The 23,617-nt window shown below is 45.4% G+C and overlaps 1 protein-coding gene across 2 annotated transcripts in view; it reads right to left on the bottom strand.

Annotated features, from left to right (window-relative positions):
* TMEM181 (transmembrane protein 181) overlaps positions 1-23,617 on the bottom strand; it is a 1,372,946-nt gene that overhangs the window by 307,184 nt on the left and 1,042,145 nt on the right. For both annotated transcript variants that reach the window (XM_044061980.1, XM_044061981.1), the window contains exon 8: positions 8,309-8,408. In XM_044061980.1, the coding sequence (XP_043917915.1) occupies positions 8,309-8,408 (100 nt within the window). The remainder of the gene's footprint in view (positions 1-8,308; positions 8,409-23,617) is intronic.

The raw sequence follows: 23,617 nt of genomic DNA, 5'->3' as shown, positions 1-23,617 counted from the left end.
AGATTTGGGGTCGGCAAGCCCGACGGATGGGAGATTAGATCCAGACTGGGATCCAGAATCCAGGGGGGATTCACTAGGTGAGACCACAGGTAAGAGAACCAAATTTGCCGAGGCCAGAATGGGGCAATGAGGATCATCCTGCTCCCCAACCGCAAGGCTTTCTGTAAGAGCTGTAGCATCAGGGGTAGAGGAGGATAGGCATAAAGTAGACCGGGCAGCCAAGCATGCACCAGAGCGTCTCTTGGAGTTTCCCCTGGAGGGGGAATCAGAGCGAAGAAATTGTCGCATTTGGTGTTGAGGGAGAGGCAAAAAGATCACAGCAGGGTTGCCCCCATATTGCGAATATCTGCTTCACTACTAGTGGGTTGAGAGACCACTCGTAAGGGGTAAGAAGGGTGCGGCTGAGTTTGTCCGCTAGGATGTTGGCCCGCCCCGGAATGTGCGTTGCAATCAGAAAGCAGTTGGTGGAAATCGCCCATTCTCACACTCTCATGGCTTCGCAGCATAGAGGGTAAGACCTGGTTCCCCCCCTGTTTGTTGATGTACCAGACAACAGACCTGTTGTCTGACTGAATTGCAATAGTTCCTATGGGGAGGAGATTCTGAAGTGCTTGCAACGCGTACAGCACCGCTCTCATCTCCAGAACGTTGACATGCAGGGAGGTCTCTGTATCGTTCCACGTGCCTTGGACAGTCCTGCCTGAATAATGCCCCCCCACCCGAGGCGGGAGGCGTCCGTGGTCACCGTGGTGAGAGGGGGAGAGGTGCAGAAGGGTCGGCCCGTATGGAGATCTGGAGCATGAAGCCACCATAATAGGGCCCTCCTGCAAGCCTTGCTGATAGCGATGGGGTGATGGAGAGGAAAGGACAGAAAGGACCATTGTACTAGAAGGGTCCACTGCAGTACCCTCATGTTCAGACAGGTGCATGGAAGGAGTGTTATCGCTTTCGCCATGGAGCCCAGCGCCCTCAGGACTAATTCCGCCGGTGGTGCTTCTGACTGGAGGATAGCCCGCACATGAAGTTGCAAATTCCATAGTCGTTCTGACGTCAGGAAAGCTCGTAGATCTCTGGTGTCCATTCTGGCTGCTATAAATTCTATGACTTGTGTCGGGGCCAGAAAAGATTTGTCAGCATTGATGGTGATGCCTAATTGGGGGGCTAGCCGGAGAAAGAAATCTCTGGCTGAGCAAAGTAAATGCCTTGTTGGGGCAGTCAGGAGCCAGTCATCCAGGTACGGGAAGACCTGCATTCCCTGGAGTCTCAGGTGGGCCGCTATCACTGCTAACACCTTGGTGAACACCCTGGGGGCTGTGGTGAGGCCAAAGGGAAGGACCCTGAACTGGTAGTGACTGACTCCCAGACGGAAGCGGAGAAACCTCCTGGATCGTCTGTCCATTAGAATGTGGTAGTACGCATCCTTGAGGTCTATAGAGCACATCCAATCGTTCTCCCTTAGAAGGGGGAGAATAGATTGAAGAGTGACCATTCGGAATTTTTCCTTGGTTACTGACAGGTTCAAATGGGACAGGTCTAGAATTGGTCTAGAGTCCCCCGTCTTTTTCGGCACCAAAAAGAACCTGGAGTAAAACCCTAATCCGAGCTGGTCTTGGGTGATGGGCTGGATGGCTCTTTTTTCTAGCAGCTGCTGAATTTCTGCGGCTGCAACCTCCCTCTGATCGGGTGGTACATCGGGGAGGTTCTTGAATTTGGGGACATGAAGTATTGGAATTTTGTATCCTCTGGATATAATTTGAAGCACCCAATGGTCTGTCGTGATGGACTCCCATGCTGCTAGGTGCTCCGAGAAGCGCCCCCCGACTGCCTCCAGAGTGGAGCAGCCGGGCAACCCTTCAGGGCTGCTGCGTGGGCCGGTCAGAGAAAGGTTCTCTGGACCCAAAGTTCCTCAGAGCCCCTCTGCCCCTGGGGCGGCGTCCTCCCTGTCCTCCTCTGCCACGTAAGGACTGGTTGTCCGGAGCGGGTTGGGAGTGTTGTGATTTCCGGAACCACATCTTCTTCTGACCCTTTTGGTTCTTCGAAAAGGAACGCTGAGGAGCAGAGAAGCGGACTCCGATGGCAGACAACGTCTTTCCTTCCTTCTCGCTCTGCACTAGTGTCTCGCGAACCGTTTTGCCAAACAGGGCAGAACCATCGAAAGGGGCGTTCGCAAAGGACGCTTTAAAAGGCTCCGCAAAGTCACAATGCCGGACCAAGGCCTAATGTCTCATGACTAGGCCCGCTCCGCTAGCTCTAGCAGCTCCCTCGGTGGGGTGGGACAATAGCCGCATAGAGGTATTCGAAATAGATCTCAGGGTGGCCATTTGGGTGGAGTACAACTGTTTGTCCTCCACCGACACGGACTCAGGGGGGGAGGCAGCGTATTCTTTGATAAGATCCCGCTGCATCCTGATGACGTGTGCCATATAGTTCAGAGACCTTACCGAAAAGGTCGCTGAACTAAAAACTTGCTTCCCTAAGCGATCCATCGAGCGGGACTCCTTGCTCGGTGGATGGACTGAGGGGCTCTCCTGAGCTAGTTCCGTCTTCGGGGCTGCCGCCGCCAACATGGCATCTATGGGGGGACCCTTGCTCCAGTGTGACCGGTCTGCAGGGGGGCTCAGTATCCTGTCCGGGCATTTAGGGGCTGGCTCCACAGTGTCCGGGTCCTTCCACACCCTGGTGGTAATAAGGTCCACCAGGGGGTCGGCCGGAGGGGACACCCAAGAGGTAGACGGGCCTGCTTCGAATGCCTCTAGAAACACGGACTCATCGGAGGAAGCCTTGGGGGAAGACCACCCACCTCTGATCCTAAGCATTTCCATGATGTCTCCAAAGGAGACATCCTCAGGGGGTGATCTTGGGGAGCCTTCCCCTTCATCCAAGTCCGTGTCCTCAGTTAAGGACTCAGGGGAGTCCACGTGCCTCCTCTTGCACTTGTGCTTGTGAGGCACTTCCTCGGGGGGGCTGTCTGAGGAGGTCTCGCCAGCAACATCCTGTTCCAATGCAACAACCTGGGACATCGAAGCAGGCTGTCCCTGTGGCCGGGTGATGGAAGCCTGGCCCAGCAGAGAGGGAGTGCAGGGTGGAGCCAAGACAAGGGCCGGGGGTCTGGATGCTCTCGACAGAGCCCTCTCCACTACATCGAAGGCCGAGGGGGAACCGCTCCCCCTGGGCTCTGAGAGCCGACTCCCACTCGGATCCGATGAAGGGATCGGAGCCGGCGCCGAGACCATCGGATCCGAAGGACCAGTGTGCTCTGACCTGGACGGAGCCGAAAGCACACTGAATTCCCCGGATCCAAAGCTCGGCCCATGGCTCCGAGAGGTCGGATCTGACAGACTCGAGGGCAGGGTCGGATCCGAAGTACCAAGTACTGTCGGCGCCGACCCACCCCCGGCTCCGACGCTGCCCGGCTCCGAACGCTCCGAACCCGGGTAGCGGGTCGGAGAAGGAGCAATTGGAGCAAAAAAGGGTGTCGAGCTCCCCCCCCGAAGGGGGGGGAGGCAAGAGCACTCCCATCTGCAGCTGGGCCTGGATGAACCTTCGCATCATCCGGTCCAAGTCTGCATCTGACATACTGTAAGTTGATCTCGATGAGGCCACCGAGGCAGGCCTGGAATGCCGCCTTGATGACCTCGATGGAGATCGGGCCTCCTCCTCCTCGGGTCCTGGGGAGAAACAAGGAGATCGGAGCCGAGGAGGAGGAGACCTAGAAGCTGTGGAGGGAGAAGCCCGCTTAGCCGGCGGGGCCGAAGCGGAGGCCTCGGCCCACTGCTTGTGGTGCTTCTCCCTCCATTTCTCCCTCCTAGCCTCCCTGTCCTCCGGCGCTTTAGCGGGAGTTTGAGTCCCGGCCGGAGGAAGGGGGGCAGGAGTGACAATGACCACAGCCTGTGGTAGTGCCACGGGAGGAGCGGGGGCTGGAGCCGAGTCGAGTCCGGGGGCAAAAGTCCCGCCAGGACCAGCTTCGACCTCCGCTCTTTCAGTGCCCTGGGGTTGAACGCTGCACAAATGGTACAGCCTGAGGAGAGGTGTTCAACCCCAAGGCACCGAACGCACAGAGTGTGGCCATCAGCCGGGGAGAGCTTATGGCCACACTCGGTACATTTTGAAAAAATTGCTTTTAGGGCCTGAGCCATACTTCAGGAAAAAAACAAGTACTACACAACCACACAGGCCCCAAAACACAAACACACTCACTAACGGCCAGCGAAGGGAGGGAAAAAACTATATAAAAAAAAAAAATAAAATACAGGGAACCTGACTCTTAGACACTTTTTAAAGCTAACAATAGGAGAAAGTGGAAGAAAAATACACTTAACTGACAATACTCGCTAAGAGCTCAAAAATCCAGCCATCCACAAGCGCGGCAAACTAGATCTGAGGTCATGGAGGGTTGGCAGGGGATTATGGGTGAGGGGAGGAGCTAGGAGCTCAGATCCATTAGCTATGAAACAAGTTGCCAGCTCAGATCCGATATCGGATCCAAGACCCACAGGTTGCTGACAAATGAAGTCCCTACTTCAGATCAATTGTTTAGGGAATTCAGGCCATTGTAATGATTTAAGGGTGAGGCAGTGGTGGGATTTGTAAGGGAGATTATCGCCAAATCTAGCTATTTTATTGTATGTTTGCTCTAGTTTAGAGAGAAGTGAAGACTGAAGGCTAGTAAAAACTGGAGCTGGATACAAAAGACAGGGTAATAAGAGAGACAGGGCCAGGGAAGGTTTGGTGGAGGGTGAAAGCAGTTTGTGGTTATGGTACAGGAGACCAAGTTTTTTTTTTAATTTTTTTATTGCAATGATGGATATGTATGTCAAAATTTTAATTTTTAATTCATCGTCAATTATAACACAAGTAATTTAGTATGGGGTTCTGGTCTGATATATTGTTGAAGAAGGTAACAGAGAAAGTGGATTTGCGTGTTGCCAGTGTTTTAGGAAGGAAAAGTAGAAGTTTAGTTTCTTTTTTTGGATTTAGAATTAGTTGCCTATCAGTGAGGCAGGTTTGGATGGATGTAAAAGTGTCTTGAGTAAGAGCAAGGAGTTCTGGGATGCTGTGGGCAGTGGTAATAAGGGTTGAGTTGTTGGCATACTGTAAGAGTGTGGAGAGGTAGGTAGCAGAGCATAAACTGTTAGCAAAAATACTGAACAAGAGATGACCCAATATAGAGCCTTGGGGGACACCAGTGCTAACAGGAAGAAACAGGGAGGTGACAGTTTTCCAGCGTATAGATTGTTTTCTATTAGATAAGCAGCTAGAAAAACAGCTTAAAAAGGGGGTGGAGAGATGAAGGTCAGAGAGTTAAGTTTAGAATGAGAGAGAGTATCAAATGCTTTGGAGAGGTCAAGGAATAAGCAGGAAACTAGTAGGTTGTTGTCACGGCTTCTGTTACTGTTTGAGTGAATGACAGTAGAGCTGTTGATGTACTGTGCTGGGGTCTGAAACCATGTTGGCTGGGAGCATCTAGCACGTGTTTAAGTAGCTCAGTGTGTACACACTTTTCTAGAATTTTGGAAAGGGGGGATAGTACAGCAACAGGACGATAGTTGGATGGGTCAGTGGAGTTTCCTCCTTTGTGAAGAGGGACTGTGTAGAAGGATTTCCATACATCTGGCACAAGAGGTTCAGTAACAGAATGATTAATAAGGATAGAGATAGGGTAAGCAATAGCATTGGCAGCAATTTTAAGAAAGTAGGAAGGCAGATTATCAACAGAGGGAGAGCAGGGCTTAAGTTTATTTAGTTGAGATTTGATGAAGGCAATGGGAACTGGTTGTAGGGAGAATGTATTGGAGGAAGGAGGACTGGGATGTAAAGGTAGAGAGGAGACAATAGAGCTATTTGGAGTTAGGTTTTGGATTGTTTCAATAAAGTAATTATTTAAAAGAGCAGCAGTCTCTTAGGCAGTATTGAGAGAGAATGGATTGGGAGTAGGAGGATTACCAGGGTGGAAGATTTTATTTATGGTAGTCCAAAATTTTTTAGGGTTGTTATGTGGGCTACTTTGGTTGGAGGCAAAGAAAGTTTTTTGTCTCTGATGAGTAGTTTTTTACACCTGTTTCTAAGTTCCTTGTAGCTTTGGAGTAAGGGAAGAGTTTGACTTCTGGCCCAGGTTTTCAAGACAGCATCCCTCTGATGCATGATAGAGCGTGTTTGCTTAATTAACCAGGCAGCACATTTTGATTTTACCCTGATTTTCCTGGAAGGTGCCATGGAGTTTAGTACATCTAGAAATAGAGTATTGAAAGAGGTTACAGCATCATTAAGGGGGGTTAAGGAAGGACCAGTTTATGTTGGGCAAAGTGGAGATGAAACTGTCTGGATTGAGGTGAGTCAGATCACGATATTCTCCGTAAAGGTGTTTTTTGGGAGGGAGTTGGAAGTATATATACATAGACATATATATATATATATATATATATATATATATATATATATATATATATATATATATATAAATAGGGGAATGGCCACTTAGAGAGTTAGGGAGAATGCCAGGGTTATGGTAGAGAGAAGGGTCAGAGGTAATGATCCAGTCTATTACAGATCCTGAAGAACAGCTTCTGTTGTACCTGGTAGGAGAAGATATTAGCTGGTGGAAGCTGTACAGACTGAGACTATGAGTAGGAGATGAGTAGGACATGAGGAAGAAAGAGTGGTCCAATCTATACTTAGGGAGAGAATAGAGAGAAAGTTTTCAAGGATAGGGATGTTGTCCCCCGGGAGGATGTAGATGGATACAATGACATATTTTTTATAAGGGTTAAGGTGACAGTTTACTACTAGTATTTCAGCAGGAGCAAAGTTAGGTATGAAAAGTGAGAGTGGAGAGAGAGAGTAAGTTGGTTGGAGTAGAGGATAGCAACACCTCCACCTTTTTTTTTTTTTTTTTTTTAACTCCCACACCCCTCCTGCTATACATTCTCACTAATCTCCTTCTTCCTTTACTTGTGCAATGTACTGTAACTATTCCTCACTTAACCATTTTTCACCAATAAATACCATTTGACTACCACTCTCTCTTATTCACCATCTCTTAATTATAAAAATGGTGTACGTGCACTGTAAATATATATTTACAATTACTTATTTTATATGCTTTGCTTAATACTGATTTAACTAAACAAGCCACATGAGATATAATTTTCAGCACTTCAGTTAAAATACATATAACATATTCTAAACTGTGTTTAATTTGGAAAAATGACCCTCATTTTGTTTCATGTTTTTGTCCTGTTCCTTGTATTTTTGACTTTCTGATAAATCATTGATAACTGCAGTCAATCAATAATGACAGACGTTAAAGTTTCATTCTTTATATAGTTAAAAAAAAAAAACGACAACTCCTATTGACATAACTCCTGTTGCTCTATTAACTTCTTAGATGAACACTGGTAATATTTAAACATTGTCTTTAGTCTGAGGCCTTTCTCTCCCCTTTATTTTTGCCTTTATCCACGATTCCCGACAGAAGAAGTTGAGAAGTATGATATAGAGATATAAATACAAACACAGCACCCATTACTAGTCACACCAAAGAATACACTGTACTCACTGTATACATGATCTAGTCCACATGCTCGATCACCCATGCACGAGTGATAGTGGCTCAAGTTAGTAACTGATTGTGTGATGTTCCTTGCTTCACAGTGAAGACTAATTATAATGCTTGCACGGTAGTGATTTTTGGATGGCTGATCTCAGTTTCTTATAGAAACAGGAGGACAGGCACTACAGTGTCTGTCAGCAACTGCTCTTTCTCTGCAGTGCACTGGCCCTGAAGTGAGAGTAATAAAGTACGAGAATTTGGGGGTGAAGTTCTCACATGAGAGCAAAGTGGGGGTTGTCCTCTGTAAAAATACTTTTTATAGGAGTCTCGCTTGTAATATGACAAACTTGATTATGTTTACTATGAGAACATCTGCATTTGAGCAGTCATTTTTGAGTTGTTGGAACTGAGCTTTTGTAGTGTAAACTCAGATGTGTCAAAGAGACAAAGTGGACAAATATAATGCAACGTGAAATTAACCTCATTAACAATGTGAAATTATATTCTTTAAGGATTTTTTTCTTCCCAGACCTCCAGTGTAAATGGGCTATGACAAAAGCCTGAGCTTTCCCAGTCAGCAAAACAATATAAACAATTAAAAAGTACAAATACATTGATTGCATTTTAAATTAGAAAAGCTTTCTGACACAGGAAGTTTGTTGAAACCAGAAATCATGTGCTGTATGCAGTGCGTCCTACCATCTAATGAAGCAGTTACATGCAGACTTTGCTGAAGCATTTAACAAAATCAGGGCATACCATTGTAGAGCAGCAGAAGAGGCAGGAGAATTGACATCCACTTTTGCTCAATTCCCCAGTCTCGCATGGAGAATTTCCGGAGTGAGTGAGCAAACAGGCACTAGAAGACAAAAACATAACAGAAGTTTAATGACATAACTCAAAGACTGACTTGTCTGTCCTGTAATTAAACAGCATGCATTATTAAACTTAACAAATTAAACTGTGCAGCATATCACTTCTGTACCAAGTCATCTGCCTGAGAATCTAGTTTTTAAATAAACTGGTCCTTGCAAACGTAAAAGTATTTCATCCAGAAATAAACTGCCAGTGATGTTAATTTCTTACCACCCAAAACAATTACTTTTGTATTTTGCTGTAAAAGCATGCACAGCTTTTTTCGTTGGATGTGAAGTGTTACTTGCACCTTGACATTTTTGATATAACCATAAGTTTGGTAGTGTGGTAAAAGCCATTACTGATGTTTAATTACTACATCGCATTACATACACACAGCAGATCAAGTTCAGTTCCTGACGATGCTGAGAATAATCTTGGCAGCCACAGGTGCTGCGTGACTACTGTGAGGAAACAGAGCACACTGCTCACAAGCAACAAGCAAACACAGACATGTACAACATGTACACTACAGTATACAGTCACAAAACAGTGCTAACTTTACTGACAGACCTATAGTGGTGCAATGGTTATCATTGTCATCTCACAGCAAGAGGTTCTCCAGGTGCCTTCTGTGCGAAGTCTGGATGTCCTCCCTGAGTTCACGTGGGTTTCCTCTGAGTGCTCCGGTTTCCTCCCACATTTCATAGACATGCATATGAAGCATTTCTCCCCGGGCCTCCACTGAAAATGGGTTCTGTCCCAGTTGGTCTTTCCCAGTAAACAAATGGAAATAAAGAAAATTCCTGAAAATAACTCCATAGTCAGGCCATCACTTCCCCTGACAAGCAAGATTCAATGGAATGCTAAAAGGCAAAGCAATAAATACAAAGACATATCATGCCAAGATTCATAGGTTGGTACTAGGCTATTGGCCCTAGGGCCAATACAATCCTAGCCATAACAATTCCCTGGCTATTCCTTCCCACACTATTTACTTCCCTGGACCTCTGTCTAGCAGGGCGACTGACGTGATCCCCGGGGTGGATTTCCTTTCTCCCATCCAATCGTCAAGGTTCCTTTTGAAGAGGGCCAAGGAGGTGCTCTGCTTGACATGTATGGGCAGTCTATTCCAGAGTCTGGGGAGACTCTGGGTCAGGAACCTATCCCTCCAGCATGTTTTGTTTATTGTGATGGCAAGGTTTAGATCCCTGGAGCGTGTGGCTCTGAGGGACTGGGATTTCTTTAAGTGCAGCATGTCCAACAGCTCTGGGTTTAACATGGCCTTGTATGTTAAGCAGAGATTGTCTCTGAGTAGATGATATGCGACAAGAGTATAGTCTGCTTTAGCCCTGTGATTCTTTTAGTGAGGTATTTCTGTGGCCTTTCCAGTTGTTGCAGATGTCTTGAGAGTTACATACCAAATGGGGCATTGCATTCTATAATGGGTCTAATGAGGGATGAGTACAGTGGGACAATGACCTCCTTTTTTCTGGATGAAAAGCCCTTAGTGATGAGGAGTCCCACATAGAAGGATTTCCTGACTGTTGTGGCAATGTGGTTACTAAAGGTGAGACCACTGTCTCCCTAAGTCTCATCACACTTTCGGTGTTTAGTGTACTGCCACCTATGTGGTAATTCATGGGTACATGTTTTTTCCCAAAGGGGATAATTTATACATTTCTTTGCACTGAGCTTGAGCCCATGGCTCTGGCACCAAGCATCTGTTTCTGTAAGGCCATTTTAGGTTCATAGGTTCATAGGTTTATACTAGGCTATCTGCCCGAGGGCATTTACAAGCCTAGCCCATAGTTTTGTGGCTTACGCCACCCCTTTAGCATGGGGAACTATACCCATTATTTTGCTGTGCCTCTGTCGAGCAGTGACACTGAGGTAATCCCTGGGGTATATCTGCGATCTCCCATCCATTGGTCAAGATTTCTCTTGAACAAGGCCAGCGAGGTGCTCTCCCTCACATATACCCGGATTTTGTTCCACAGCATAGGGAGTCTTTGGGTGATGAATCTATCCCTCCAGCACGTCCTATTAATAACCGTGTCGAGGTTTAAGTCTCCCGCCCTTGTGGCTCTGACGGATCTAGATTTTTTGAGGTGAAGCATATTCATCAAATCTGGGTTTGACATGGCCTTGTATGTCAGGCACAGGTCACCTCTGAGCAAGCGGTAAGAGACTGAATAGAGCTGAAGTTCTTTCAGTCGGGCAGCATAGGACAGATTTTTGAGACCCTTTATCCTTTTGGTGAGGAACTTTTGTGGCCTCTCCAGCTGCTGCAAGTGTCGGGTCAGATACATTCCGAATGGGGCATTGTACTCAATCATTGGTCTGATGAGTGATGAGTATAGGGAAACTATGACCTCCCTTGATCTAGATGTGAATCCCTTCATGATAAGGTGGGCAATGTAGAAGGTCTTCCTAACTACTTTAGCTACATGGGTGTCGAATGACAGGCTACTGTCAACCTGGGTCCCCAGGTCCCTGATAACTTCTTCTGTGCTCAGTGGATTGCCACCTATATGGTAGCTAGGGGTAACCTTGTTTTTCCCGAAGGGTATGACTATGCATTTTTTGGCATTTAACTTTAGGCCATGGCTCTGGCACCAGTTATCCGTTTCTGTGAGACCCTTCTGAAGGATATCAGTGTCAGATGTGTTTTCGACTACGGCGCCCAGTTTGCAGTCATCTGCAAACTTTGTCAGCCATAACCCTCCTGTGTTTGCTTGTACTTCGGAAAAGTAGATGCCAAACAAGAGTGGGCCCAGGACTGAGCCCTGTGGGACACCACTTGTGACAGGTTTTGAGTCTGACATGGCGCCAGCAACTCTGACCCTGTGGGTTCTGTCACTCAGCCAGTTTGCAACCCATCTTGTGATGTATGGGTTAACATTTAAGCTGATGAGTTTTTCAATGATACCCGAGTGGGGTATTGTATCGAAGGCTTTCGCCAGATCGAGGTAGGCTGTATGGACTGCCTTCCCCTCATCAATGGCTTTGGTGACTGTTTTGAAAAAAAGTCAACCAAGTTTAAAAGGCATGATCTGCCTTTGACAAAGCCAAACTGGGTTGGATCCAAAGTCTGCAAATTCCCTATGTCTTTATTTATGAGATCCATTATGATCCTCTCCATGGCTTTGCAGATAAGGCTTGTCAAGCTAATGGGCCGGTAATTTCCAGGGTCGGTGGAGGCACCGCCTTTATGAAGTGGGACCACTGTCGCAGTGCGCCACTCCTGGAGTGCGTATCCAGAGGTGAGACTATGATTAAACAGCTGTCCTAGCTGTGGGTTTAATTCCTCGTTGAGTTTGTGGAGCACACAGCCGGGGACACCATCAGGTCCCATGGATGCTGTGTTTTTTGCTTTGGAGAGAGTTCTCACTTGGGCGTTAGAGATGTTTGGGGGGCTGCAATCGTTTGGTATAGATATCTCTCCTTTTGGGAGAAGTTTGCACTGAACCTGTCAGCCAGTATGTTGGCAATGTCTGTAGGATCAGTAATCTTCACATCATTTTGAACTAGTTCTGAGCATATCTGGGAGTTTCCTCCCAGGTTTCTAACATAGCTAAAGAAGGCCTTATGATTGTCTTTTGAGTCTTTAGCTATTTTTCTCTCAAAGTTTGCTTTGGATGATTTTATGAGAGCTCTTAGTTTTTTACTTGTAGTGATCAACGGTGTCTTACCTTTTAAGGATTTTGCTCTATCTTGTAGTAGCTTCCTCCTTTTGTTGTAGAGTTTGTTTATGGCTGGGGTCCACCAGACTGGACGCTTGCCTTTGGTACAAAGAGTCTTTGTTTTGCTTGGGATTGCCTTATCCATGCAGTCCTGTAGGTGCTGGTAGAAGGCATTTGTAAGTGATTCAGCGGCTTGGGTACTGTTTTCCGCCGGCTCAGGGGCCTTAAAGGAGACCACACTAGTCTTTAGAAGTGTGAAGTCGGCTTTCGAGAAGTTCTTTACTGTGGTCTTTTTTATTTCAGGTGGGGGTGGGATGAGGACCTCCAGCGAGATTAGTTTGTGATCTGATCTCACCAGTGAGGGGTATACTTCCGGTGTTGAACATTGTGCTCCCATGTTCGTGATGATGAGATCAAGTATGTTTTCTCCTCTTGTGGGGATGGTGACTAGTTGTTCCATGGCATTTGAGTTTATGAATTCCAGGAACTTTTGGGCTAGGGTGTTTGGGCTTGAGTAGTGTTCCCAGTCTATATTAGGGTAATTGAAGTCACCTAGTATGATGGTGTTTGGAGATACATTTATCCCCTCCAGTGTTTTCAGGAAAGCCATGTGAAGTTCCTGAGTTTGTGAGGGTGGCCTGTAACATGCTACAATTTGCAGAGCAGTCTTGCCTATGGTTAATTGCACCTGGATGGTCTCCGATGCATCGTGCGTTGCCACCAATCTTGAGGTGTGGGTGTCCTTGATGAATATGGATACCCCCCCTCCTTTCTTGGTATTGTCCGGATTTTGGGGCCGGAATGCATGATATGAGGTAAAACCTGATCGTGCTGGGGTGCTCTCAGGAGCCTTGAACCAGGTTTCTGTCACAGCACAGACATCGATGTTCTCCATACTGAGAAGGGCCTCGAGTGCATGCATTTTGAGATTGAGACTTCTGGCATTGAGCAGCATTACCCTTAGTTTTTTTCCATTTTTGTGTTCTAGGGTGGTAGGTTTAGAATTTGAGCCTTGCCTAAAAAGGCACTATGGGGGTGGCAAGAGCCTTTGCCAATATCCGGAATCCCAGGGGTGACAGGTGCACGCCGTCCCTTGCGAAGCAGCGTGGCTTGTCCAGCATGTCATCCCAGGCAGACAGACATTGGATCCCCTTTGAATGACACCTGAGTTTAAGCCAATTGTTAAAGCTGATCATCTTATCTCTGTATTGTGGCATCATTCTTGGTGAAGGTAGGATACTGCTCAAGGTCAGGGTCATACCTGCCTGGGCTACATAATCAGAGAGCTCCTCAATGTCTCTTTTCATGTAGTCCAAGGAGGTACATCTCAGGTCGTTTACACCAGCGTGGACAATGACTGAGTCGTATTTGTACCTGCTGTTGAGAGACCTGAGTGTTTGCGTTATGTGGCAGATTCTAGCGCCCGACAGGCAGCTTACTGTAACCCTCTCCTTACTCAGTCTGGTGAGCGGGACGTCAGTGTGTCTGACTATGGAGTCACCAATGACTAGTGTGTCTGGCATTGTGTTTGGCCTTAAGGGCTGTGACTGTTTGACACTCTGACTGTGAGGTCTACGTGTTGCAGGTGTTGTGTTCTGAGGTGGTAGTTGTTTGGGTGTCTGCTTTGGTGGCCTCTGCTGTTTTGGTAGATTTTTGATCAGAGCCTCTGAGTATGTCTTTGTGTGTTTATGTGTGTGATTTGAGGTTGTGATGGTACTATGTGAGACTGGGTCTATAGTGTGTGTGGTAACCTTCTCCTCCTGTCTGGTCTTGCCAGTCCTATGTTGACAGAGCTCAGCCTCCAGTTTGGCCGTATAGTTGCATCTCTCGCATGTATTTGTGTTTTGTGGGAGGAGGAGAGGGTTGTCTGTGTACATGAGGCAATTGTAACATTGCCTCAATATTCCCAGGTTCACCAGCTGAGCAGGAGAGGACACTAGCAACTGATCCCTCAACATGCTAGAAGGAATAGACAAAAAAACTTTAGAAGAGATTCCGGGGGATGTGGGTGACCGAGAAATGGGGTTTGCCTTTTTGGGGTACTATCTATAACAAGAGTGCTGTATCAAGGTGATAAGTACTGTAGGAGCAAGTGCTAGGTTTAAGAGTATCCACATACTTTGGGGATTCAGTAATGACTCCCAGTTTGCAGTCATCTGCGAACTTTGTTAGCCAGAGTCCCTTAGTGTTGACCTGTACTTCAGAGAAGTAGATGCCAAACAAGAGCGGTCCCAGGACTGAACCCTGAGGTACTCCACTTGTCACTTGTCTGGAGTTGGATTTGGAGTCAGCTACTTTTACAGTGTGAGTTCTGTCAGTAAGCCAGTTGGCAACCCATTGAGTGACGTAGGGATTAATGCCCAGCTTAGTAAGTTTATCTATGATTCCAGAGTGGGGGATGGTGTCAAAGGCCTCGGCGAGGTCCAGATAGGCTGTGTGGGCTGCCTTACCCTCAACCACGGCTCTGGAGACTGATTCGAAGAAATCAATCAGGTTCAGGAGACAAGATCGGCCCTTTCCAAACCCAAACTGGGTGGGGTCCAGTGTTTGAAGGTTGCCAATATCTTTGTTTATAAGTTCCATGATAATACATTCCATGGCCTTGCAGATCAGGCTCGTCAGACTGATGGGGCGGTAGTTCCCGGGATCCAAGATGGATCCCCCCCTTGTGGAGTGGGATAACTGCAGCTGTGCACCACTCAGTGGGCACGAAGCCTGAGGTGAGGGTATGATTAAACATGACACTTAGGTGAGGTGCCAGTTCATTTTGTAGTTCATGTAGTACATGTAGTACACAGCCCGGGATGTCATCTGGTCCCATGGATGCTGTATTCTTAGCTTTGGAGAATGCGTTTTTTACCTGTGTGGCCATTATTACTGGAATTTGGCAATCTTCCGGTACTGAGATGGGCCATTTAGGGGATGAGAGGGGGGTGAAGTTGGCAGTGAATCGATCTGCCAGGATATTGGCAATATCCTTTGGATCAGTATATTTAATGCCATTCTGTTGTAGCTCAGAGCAGATCTAAGCATTGCCATTTAGATTCTTGACATAGTTATAGAATGCCTTGTGGTTGTCTTTGGAATCTTTGGCAATTTTATTTTCGTATCTAGCTTTGGAGGATTTTAGAAGGGATCTCAGCTTCTTACTGAGGCTGGTAAGGGAATTTTTTTGCATTGTGGGATTTTCCTCTTTTCTGCAACAGTTTCTTTCTTTTGTTGTAAAGTTTGTTTATGGCAGGGGACCACCAGATTGGCTTCCTTTTTTTGGAGGAGAGCATCTTGGTTCTATTTGGGATTATACAGTGCCTTAGTGTAGGACTCAGCAGTCGAACTTTCAGTTCCCATCTGCATGGGTGTCATGACGTTTGTCACTTCTGACTTGAGTAGCATGAAGTTGGCTTTGGAGAAGTTTTTTATGGAGGTTTCATTACTGGGGAGTGGGGGTGAGATGTGGAGGTTTAGGGTGATTAGCTTATAGTCTGACCTAACATTCCTAAAAAAATTATGAAACTGTTCCACAAAGCCACTTGTGTTAACTTGTTGTAAAACTAAAAAATAGAACTTGTGAAAACACACACAGCTCACACTGTGCCTTGCTAAAGCATTTTTAAAATCTTTGTTTTTGATGGCCCTACGGTGTTCACTCATACGACACCCTAAGGTCCTAGTGGTTTTACCTACATAAAAATTATAACAAGAACTACATAGGGCAAGATAAACTAAACCTGTTTTACAATTATATCTACCCTTAGGTTCAAACAAAAAGTCACAATGTTGAAAAAAAAAAAGAAGTATGTACTCACCATAACGTTCCATGTTTGTAGTCCATCTCGCCCTCCATTCTTACATATGGGTTCGGAGCCGATCCTCAGCTCCAACTCATCCGATTACAAAGCTCGAGGTCTCTAAGTTGGCTTGTGGCAAGGTAGGTATCCCATAATGCACTAGTAATAATCCCCAGATCTTGTTTGCTGCTGTCTATAAAAATGATATAAAGTATTTCCACAAGAAAAAACAAAGATGAAAGGTCTCCAACCCTAAGGAAGATAGACATTACCTTGTCTCCAGATCCTCCAAGGATACATGGACGGGGGATAGGTGGGTGGGTTCATAAGAATGAAGGGCGAGATGGACTACAAACATGGAACGTTATGGTGAATACATAACTTCTTTATGTTCTGTAGTCCAATCTCACCTTCATTCTTACATATGGGACAGCGTCCCTAGCACCTTTTTCTTGGGTGGCTCACGGGAACCAAAGGAGTCTCTACCACTGGAGGCCAAGTCCAATTTGTAATGAGTAATACAAGTATGAGGGGTAGTCCAAGTTGCTGCTGCACATATACTGTCTATTGGAATTCTGGCTTGAAAAGCTGCAGATGTGGATATAGATCTGGTAGAATGAGCTTTAATTTTAAATGGGAGATCTTTGCCATTAGAGGAGTAAATAAAAGATACGCAATTTGAAATCCAGTTTGATAACGTTATCTTGGAGACTAGCATTCCTTTTCTCATCTCCGAAAAATATATAAATAATTGGTCTGATCTCCTAAACTCTTTTGTTCTAACTGTCTGTGTACATCACGTTGATGAAACTTATATTCCGCTTTGTATGATTTGGAAAAAAAGACTGGCAGATCAATAGTTTGATTAATATTTGATTGTAAACAAATCTTGGGGCCGAAGGAAGGATTAGTGCGAAGGGAAACTCTGTCTCTATGAAATATCAAGTAAGGAGGTTTGACTGAGAGTGCTTGCAGCTCTGACACTCTTCTGGCGGGTGTAATGGCTACTAGAAAAATGGTCTTCCATGAAAGGAACTTTAAATTACATGCATGTTAAGATTCAAAAGGCGGTGAGTTAAGTTTTGAAAGATCAAAATTTAGATCCCAGGGAGATATAGGTTCTTGAAAAGGAGGTCTTAGTAAGGCAGTGCCTTTTAAAACAGATTTACACAATCTGTGAGCCATAAGATTAGGTTCATGTTGTCCCAAATGAAAATTGGAGATAGCTGCTAATTGAACTTTGATTGTAGCAGCAGCTGATCCCTGATGAAAAAGTTTGGTTAGAAACTCTAAGACTAAGGGAATGGAGGCTGTGTATGGAACTATATTCCTAACTTGTGCCCAGAGAGAAAATGTTTCCATTTGCTAGTGTACAACTTTCTTGTAGAAGGTTTATAAGATGACGTCAGGATGTGTGTAACCACAGGGGAGAAATCATGAAGCCTGACTAGGGATGGAAGTGGAGCAGCCACGCTGTCAACTTGAGGGTGTGGAGACAGGGATGGAACATGCCTGATTGTATGTGTCAGAAGATCTGGTACTGGGTCCAGAGTCCACGGATCATCCAGAAAATGAGGCCCGAGAAAGGGGAACCAAAACTGACGAGGCCAGTAAGGAGTGATGAGAATCATTCAGCTTCCCAAAGTCTTTGCTTTCTGGATCACTTTCGATATTAGCGGAAAGGGAGGAAAAGCATAAAGAAGTCCCGAGGGCCAATTGTAGACAAGTGCTGTCCCCATTTGCAGAAAATCTGTTCCGCAACTTTCTGATTCAGAAGCCACTCATGAGGCATCAAGATTGCCCTGCTGAGCTTGTCGGCTATCACACTGGTTCTCCCCGGGATATGCGTTGCAACTAGAAAGCGTTGGGAAGATATCACTCACTGCCAAACACGTACAGCCACTTGACATAGGGGGTAGGATCTGGTTCCCCCTTGTTTGTCTATATACCATACCACTGACATATTGTCTGATTGGATTGCTATTGTCCCTAGAGGAAGAAAGTTGTGAAGTGCTTGCAACACTAGTAACACTGCTCCCATCTCTAGAACACTGATATGCAAGTGAGCCTCATGTTCTTGCCATGTACCTTGGACTATCCTTCCTAGATAATGCCCCCCCCCCACTCTATCTGGGAGGCATCCGTGGTCACAGTAGCAACGGGTTGACGAGGAATGAATGGTCTCCCTATTGTTAGTTGATTGGACTGGATCCACCAACGAAGGTCCTTTTTGCAAGACTCCATTATTAAAATGGGATCAGACAGAGGCAGTTGCTGAAGAGACCACTGGGAAAAGAGTAGCCATTGCAGAATTCTCATATGTAGTCTGGCTAGCGGAACTAGAGTTATAATAGAGGCCATGGTTCCTAGAAGTTTAACCACTGTCTTCGCTTTGAACTTGTGTTGGGGAAGCAGGCTGTATATTTGTTGTCTTAGATTTTGCACTCTGTCTGATGGAAGGCAAGCCATCATTGTGACTGTGTCTATTTCTGCACCTATAAAAGTCACATATTGAGAGGGTGACAAGACAGACTTTCCCCAATTTATAGTAATGCCTAGCTGAGTGCAGACTCAGATGGTTGAATCCCTAGCTTGTAGAAGTAGTTGCCTGGTGGTGGCAGTCAGGAGCCAGTCGTCCATGTATGGAAACACTTGGAATCCAAGAAGTCTCAAGTGAGCCGTTACTACCACCATGCATTTGGTGAACACCCTGGGGGCTGTGGTGAGACCAAAGGGCAGAATACCAAATTGGTAATGACTGGCTCCCAGCCGGAAGCGTAAATGACTCCTTGATGCTCTGTCCATTTTTATGTGGTAGCATGCATATTGGAAGTCTATGGAGCAAATGTCTTTCCCTAACAGAGGGAGTATAGACTGCATTGTTACCATTTGGAACTTGGGCTTTTCACTGATTCATTTAACTTGTTGAGATCCAAGATGGGTCTCCAGTCTCCTGTTCATTTTGGCACTAAAACGAATCTGGAGTAAGTTCCTAATCCTATCTGGTCTGCGGGGACGGTTTGGATGACTCTCTTTTGAAGCAACCTTTGAACTTCTATAATTGCTTGATCCCTGTGATTGGGTGGAACATCCGGGATTCTCTTGGTTAGAAGAGGTGGAAAAGAGAAGGGTATGGAGTATCCTCTGGAAATTATTCTTTGTACCCACTTGTCTTAGTGTGATATCATGCCAGGCTTCTGTGTACAAAGATAAGTGACCCCCAACTGGCTCCAGAGAAGTTCAGTTGGGCTCCACTTCAGGAGCGCTGATAGGGACGTCCACAAAAAGTATCACGGTTACCCTGGTTTTGCGGATCCCCCTGCCTCTAGGGTGACGTCTACCACTATTTCCTCCTCCTCTGGAGAAGGAATCACCTTGTGGGTCTGGGAAAAATCTCTGAGATTTCTTGAACCACATTTTTCCGCCTCTTTGACCTTTAGGGTATGGTCCAGAAGGGATGGAAAAATGTACTCCCACAGCAGAGAAAGTCTTCCCTTCCTGCTCACATTTGGTGAGTGTGTCTTTTACCTTTGGTCCAAACAGAGAGGAACTGTCAAAGGGGGCTTTGGTAAATGCAGATTTGAAGGGCTCCGCAAAGTTATATAAGCGCATCCAGGAGGGTTTCCTAAGGGAAACTCCTGAATCCGCTGCCCTGCTCGCTCCATCTGCTGCTTAAGATATCAGCCTCAAGGAGGAGTTAACAATACAGTTTAAGGTGGACAACTGAGCAGTAACCTTCTCAGGGACTCCTTCAGTTAAAGTACCTTGGTACCTTTGTTGGTGGTATCTCCTAGCTCTTTTAGGAGATCTCTTTGAAGCCTAGTGAAATGGGTGAGGTAATTCAGTGATCTGAGTATAACAGCCTCTGAAGAAAAAATATGCTTCCTGTATCTGTCCATCATTCCAGACTCTGTTTGGTGGGTGGACAGATGAGGAAGTTTTTGCTAGTTCCTTCTTTTGTGGCTGCTGCCACCACCATGGCATCTACAGGCATACCTTTGGTCAGAAACTCTTTTTCCCTAGAAGCTGAAAGAAATTTGTTCGGCCTTCTGGTGACTGGTTCTGCAGTGTCAGGAGTTTCCCACACCTTTTGCTTCACTAAATCTAACAGCTCATCGAAAGGTGGAGACACCCAAGAGGCTGAAGGTTGAGACCCGAAAGCCTTCAGGTACACTGACTCGTCATCAGAAGGGGGTATGGTGGGTCAGCCGCCTCTCTGTTTCAGGATCTCTAGGATATCTACGAAGGAGATATCATCAGAGGACGACCTAGGGGGCCCTTCGGATTCCTCGAGGTCAGTGTCAGAGGTGATGGACTCATCAGGGGAGCCTACGTGCTTCCTCTTGCAAGCTCTCTTCCGAGGATGCTCCTCAGAAGGATATTCTAGGGAGGTCTCGGAAGACTGGTGGCCACCCAAGGGGGGCTCCTGAGGCTGCGGGTCTCTGCTGTCAAGAGAGAGAGATGGTGCTGAGACAGAGGTCAGAGCTTGAGGGGGAAGAGCATCGGTACCCTTGTGTACAGCTGAAGATCTAGACAGCCCACTCCTCATCATCTCAAAGGCAGATCTCTCCGGCTCCGAGGACACCACCGGAAGCAGAAGTAGCCCCCCAGCACCAGAGCGATCGGCTCTGAGACAGATGTAGCATCTGAGCTCAACCGAGCCGACACACCGAGAGATAGGCTTGGAACCGAAGAAGTTCAGTACCGAACGTCCCCCATCGGGACTGACTGGTGAGCTTCGGCTTCTAGACACCAGGGACGGCACCGAAAGTGTCAGAGTGGAACTCGGCTCTGAGACAGACAGTTGGGGTGCTGGAACCGATGGTTCCACAACAAACGGCACCGATAGCTCTGGATCCGACAGACCAGCATAGCTCAGAGGAGGAACAGAAGCAGGTAATACGGCCTTAGATGGCTCCGGAACCGATTGGGTTGGAGCCGACAACAAATGTGCTAGTGCTGACGACTTCAAAAGTCTAAGCACCACCCTCTCAACATCCTCTTGAGAAAGACTCCTGAAGGATCTGGAAGACAAGGTAGGGGATCGAGATCTCTGCAAAATCGGAGATCGAAGTGTCGGGGATACTGGTAATAAGTCTCTTGACTGGCTCCGAGGTATGAATTCAGCTATCAGCTCCAAAAATCTTGGGGCCGAAACTGGAAGGTCTATGTTAATAACCTCAACTGGCTCCAAAGGCATGGGAGCCGAAGAGGTAGAAGGTTTGTCAACTTTGGCAATTTTCTCTGGAGGTCCTGATTTAGCAGTCGATGTAGGAGACTGTCTTTTCACCGACTTGACCTTCTCTTTTAGAAGAGGGAGACCTGGAATGAGAAGAGAAAGAGCTAGCTAAATCCTCCTCAAAGGAAGGTTTAAGGAGACCTTTCAAAATCAGTTTGTTCTTCCTTTCCTGGAGAACCCGGTAACTAAAAGAATGGCAAAAAGTACATGTCTTCTGTAGATGTATGGCTCCGAAGCAATAAACACAAATAGTATACCCGTCAGTCAGGGACATTTTTTGTGAACATTTTAGCCATTTTTTGAAACCAGAAGGTTTATGGTCTTTAGTTTCCTTAGACACACTACCACAACAACAATCACAGAGTATAAATGTAGAAAGATAATCAGAAGAGAGAACAAGGTCTTCAAGCTTAAATGGGCCTAGCCCTGCTCAAGAAACAACACACAAAAGGAGAAAGACAACAGAGGACTAGGTCCTCTAACTTAAACGGGCCTAACCCTGCTGAGGAAACAACACACAAGGGAGAAAGGCAATAGAGGGCTAGATCCTCTAACTTAAACGGGCCTAGCTATGAAGAGAGGGGTAGGCGAGAAAGAGAATAAACAAGCAACAGACAAAGGCTAGAGTAGGTCCTAACTAAAAAACGGACCTATGCCTAAGAAAAAATTAGCTATAACTAGCATACAGAAATGAAGGGATACCACTAAGGAAGGCCTGCAGAAGCGACGGCCAACAACAATTTGCAATAAAACTTCAAAAAACACACTAACTACTACAAGTTAACAACTGTAAGCTATTAATAGTAAACTAACTATAATAGTCAAAAAAGATCACTGTAAATATTTTAATAAGAAAAAATTCCAACTTAGCCACGGCCAAGAAAGAGAGCACTTCTGAACTTGTAGAGCGACAAATGAGATCTGGAGATTCTTACTAGTGCATTATGGGATACCTACCTTGCCACAAGCCAACTTAAGAGACTTCGAGCTTTATAATCGGACGATCCTCAGCTCCGAACCCATGTGTAAGAATGAAGATGAGATGTGACTACAGAATATCGTATGTATTCTCAGGGTAGATAAACCTGCATAACCAACATCCCTCGCAGGGAAAAGTACCTGGCTGTTTACTATCAAGAAAACCTACCTTTTGTTTACCATGCTCTAACAGGTACTTTAGATTTGAAGTCTTTTTATAAATAAACATTGGCCTGGAACCTATCACATCACTCAGGCTTTGTTTCCTAAAATCGTCTTACAAGTTATTTTCTATAATCCTTTTAAGTTTTTCTCCCTCTAAACTCATAGGAATAGGCAATGCTAAATTTTATTACTATCCTTCCCATCTACTGTGACTTTTGAGACAAACACTGATGTGAGAATGGGTGAAAATTTCACATCTCTTTGTCCTATAATTTCATCAGCAATTTCCCATAATTTCACTAAGGATAACCTCTTTGATAAAAGATGTCAATCAAAATATTTACTTCTTTCAAAAAAACATAATTTGTACTAATAATAGGACTCAATCTGATGATTTGACTCCTAAAAATATTAAATTTCATAAAAACCAGATGGGAGCTTGTAAAGTGCACATAATTATTGCTGAAAGACTTTCTTCTAAAGATGTTACTAGTGAAATGCCCATTTACAAAATCACAGGTAAGCTCAATATCCAGAAAATTAACAGTGGTGCATATAGTACTAATCTCAAACTTCAACCATCTAACACTATTGTTCAGTTCTCCAACAAAACTATCAAAGTCCTCCTTACTACCCTTCCAAATAAAAAATAAGTCATCTATGTATCTACGATAAAAAGAAACATACCTAAACAAGGGTAAATTGGATAAATAATAAGTCTCCCACCAACACATCACCAACTTTGCAAAAGAGGGGACTACTGTAGGCCCCATAGTCACACCTGAAACTTGTTGGTGAATAATAGATTCAAATTTAAAAAAAAAAAAGTATTACTAAGAACTAAATCCAACAAAACAGTTGTAATCTTAGGATCCAGCATGAGGTTGTCTCTGAATTTTTTAAGAAAAACTCAACAAATTCAATGCCCTCATCTTGATCAATAAAGGTGTTAACATAAACAGTACACAACATGACTTCACCCCTCCAAACACATATTTACTAATCTGATCCAAAAAAAGCCAAAAATCTTTAAGAAAATATTTACTACATTGCACAACAGGGTTAAGAACACTATCTATTCTATACTAGGTAATACTCACAGACAAAAAGAACTACTATTGTAAACTACAGCAAATTCACCAAAATAACCCACAGAAGTTCTGGTCAAGTATCAACAGACTCCTACTCCCAGGTCACTCTCGTACACCTACCCCACTAGGGACCGATCATAATACCCCCCATCAAATTGCCGATGCTTTCAATACTTTCTTCACAGAGACCATACAGTCACTAGCCAGTCAACTATTCCCAGATAACTCAAGACTTCCTACCACCACTTCTGGCTCTCTCCCAACAT

The sequence above is a fragment of the Protopterus annectens genome, chromosome 1.part0 (genome assembly GCF_019279795.1).
Source record: "Protopterus annectens isolate FY-2018-M chromosome 1.part0, PAN1.0, whole genome shotgun sequence".
NCBI lineage: Eukaryota > Metazoa > Chordata > Ceratodontiformes > Protopteridae > Protopterus > Protopterus annectens.
This window is presented reverse-complemented; position numbering and strand designations above follow the sequence as displayed.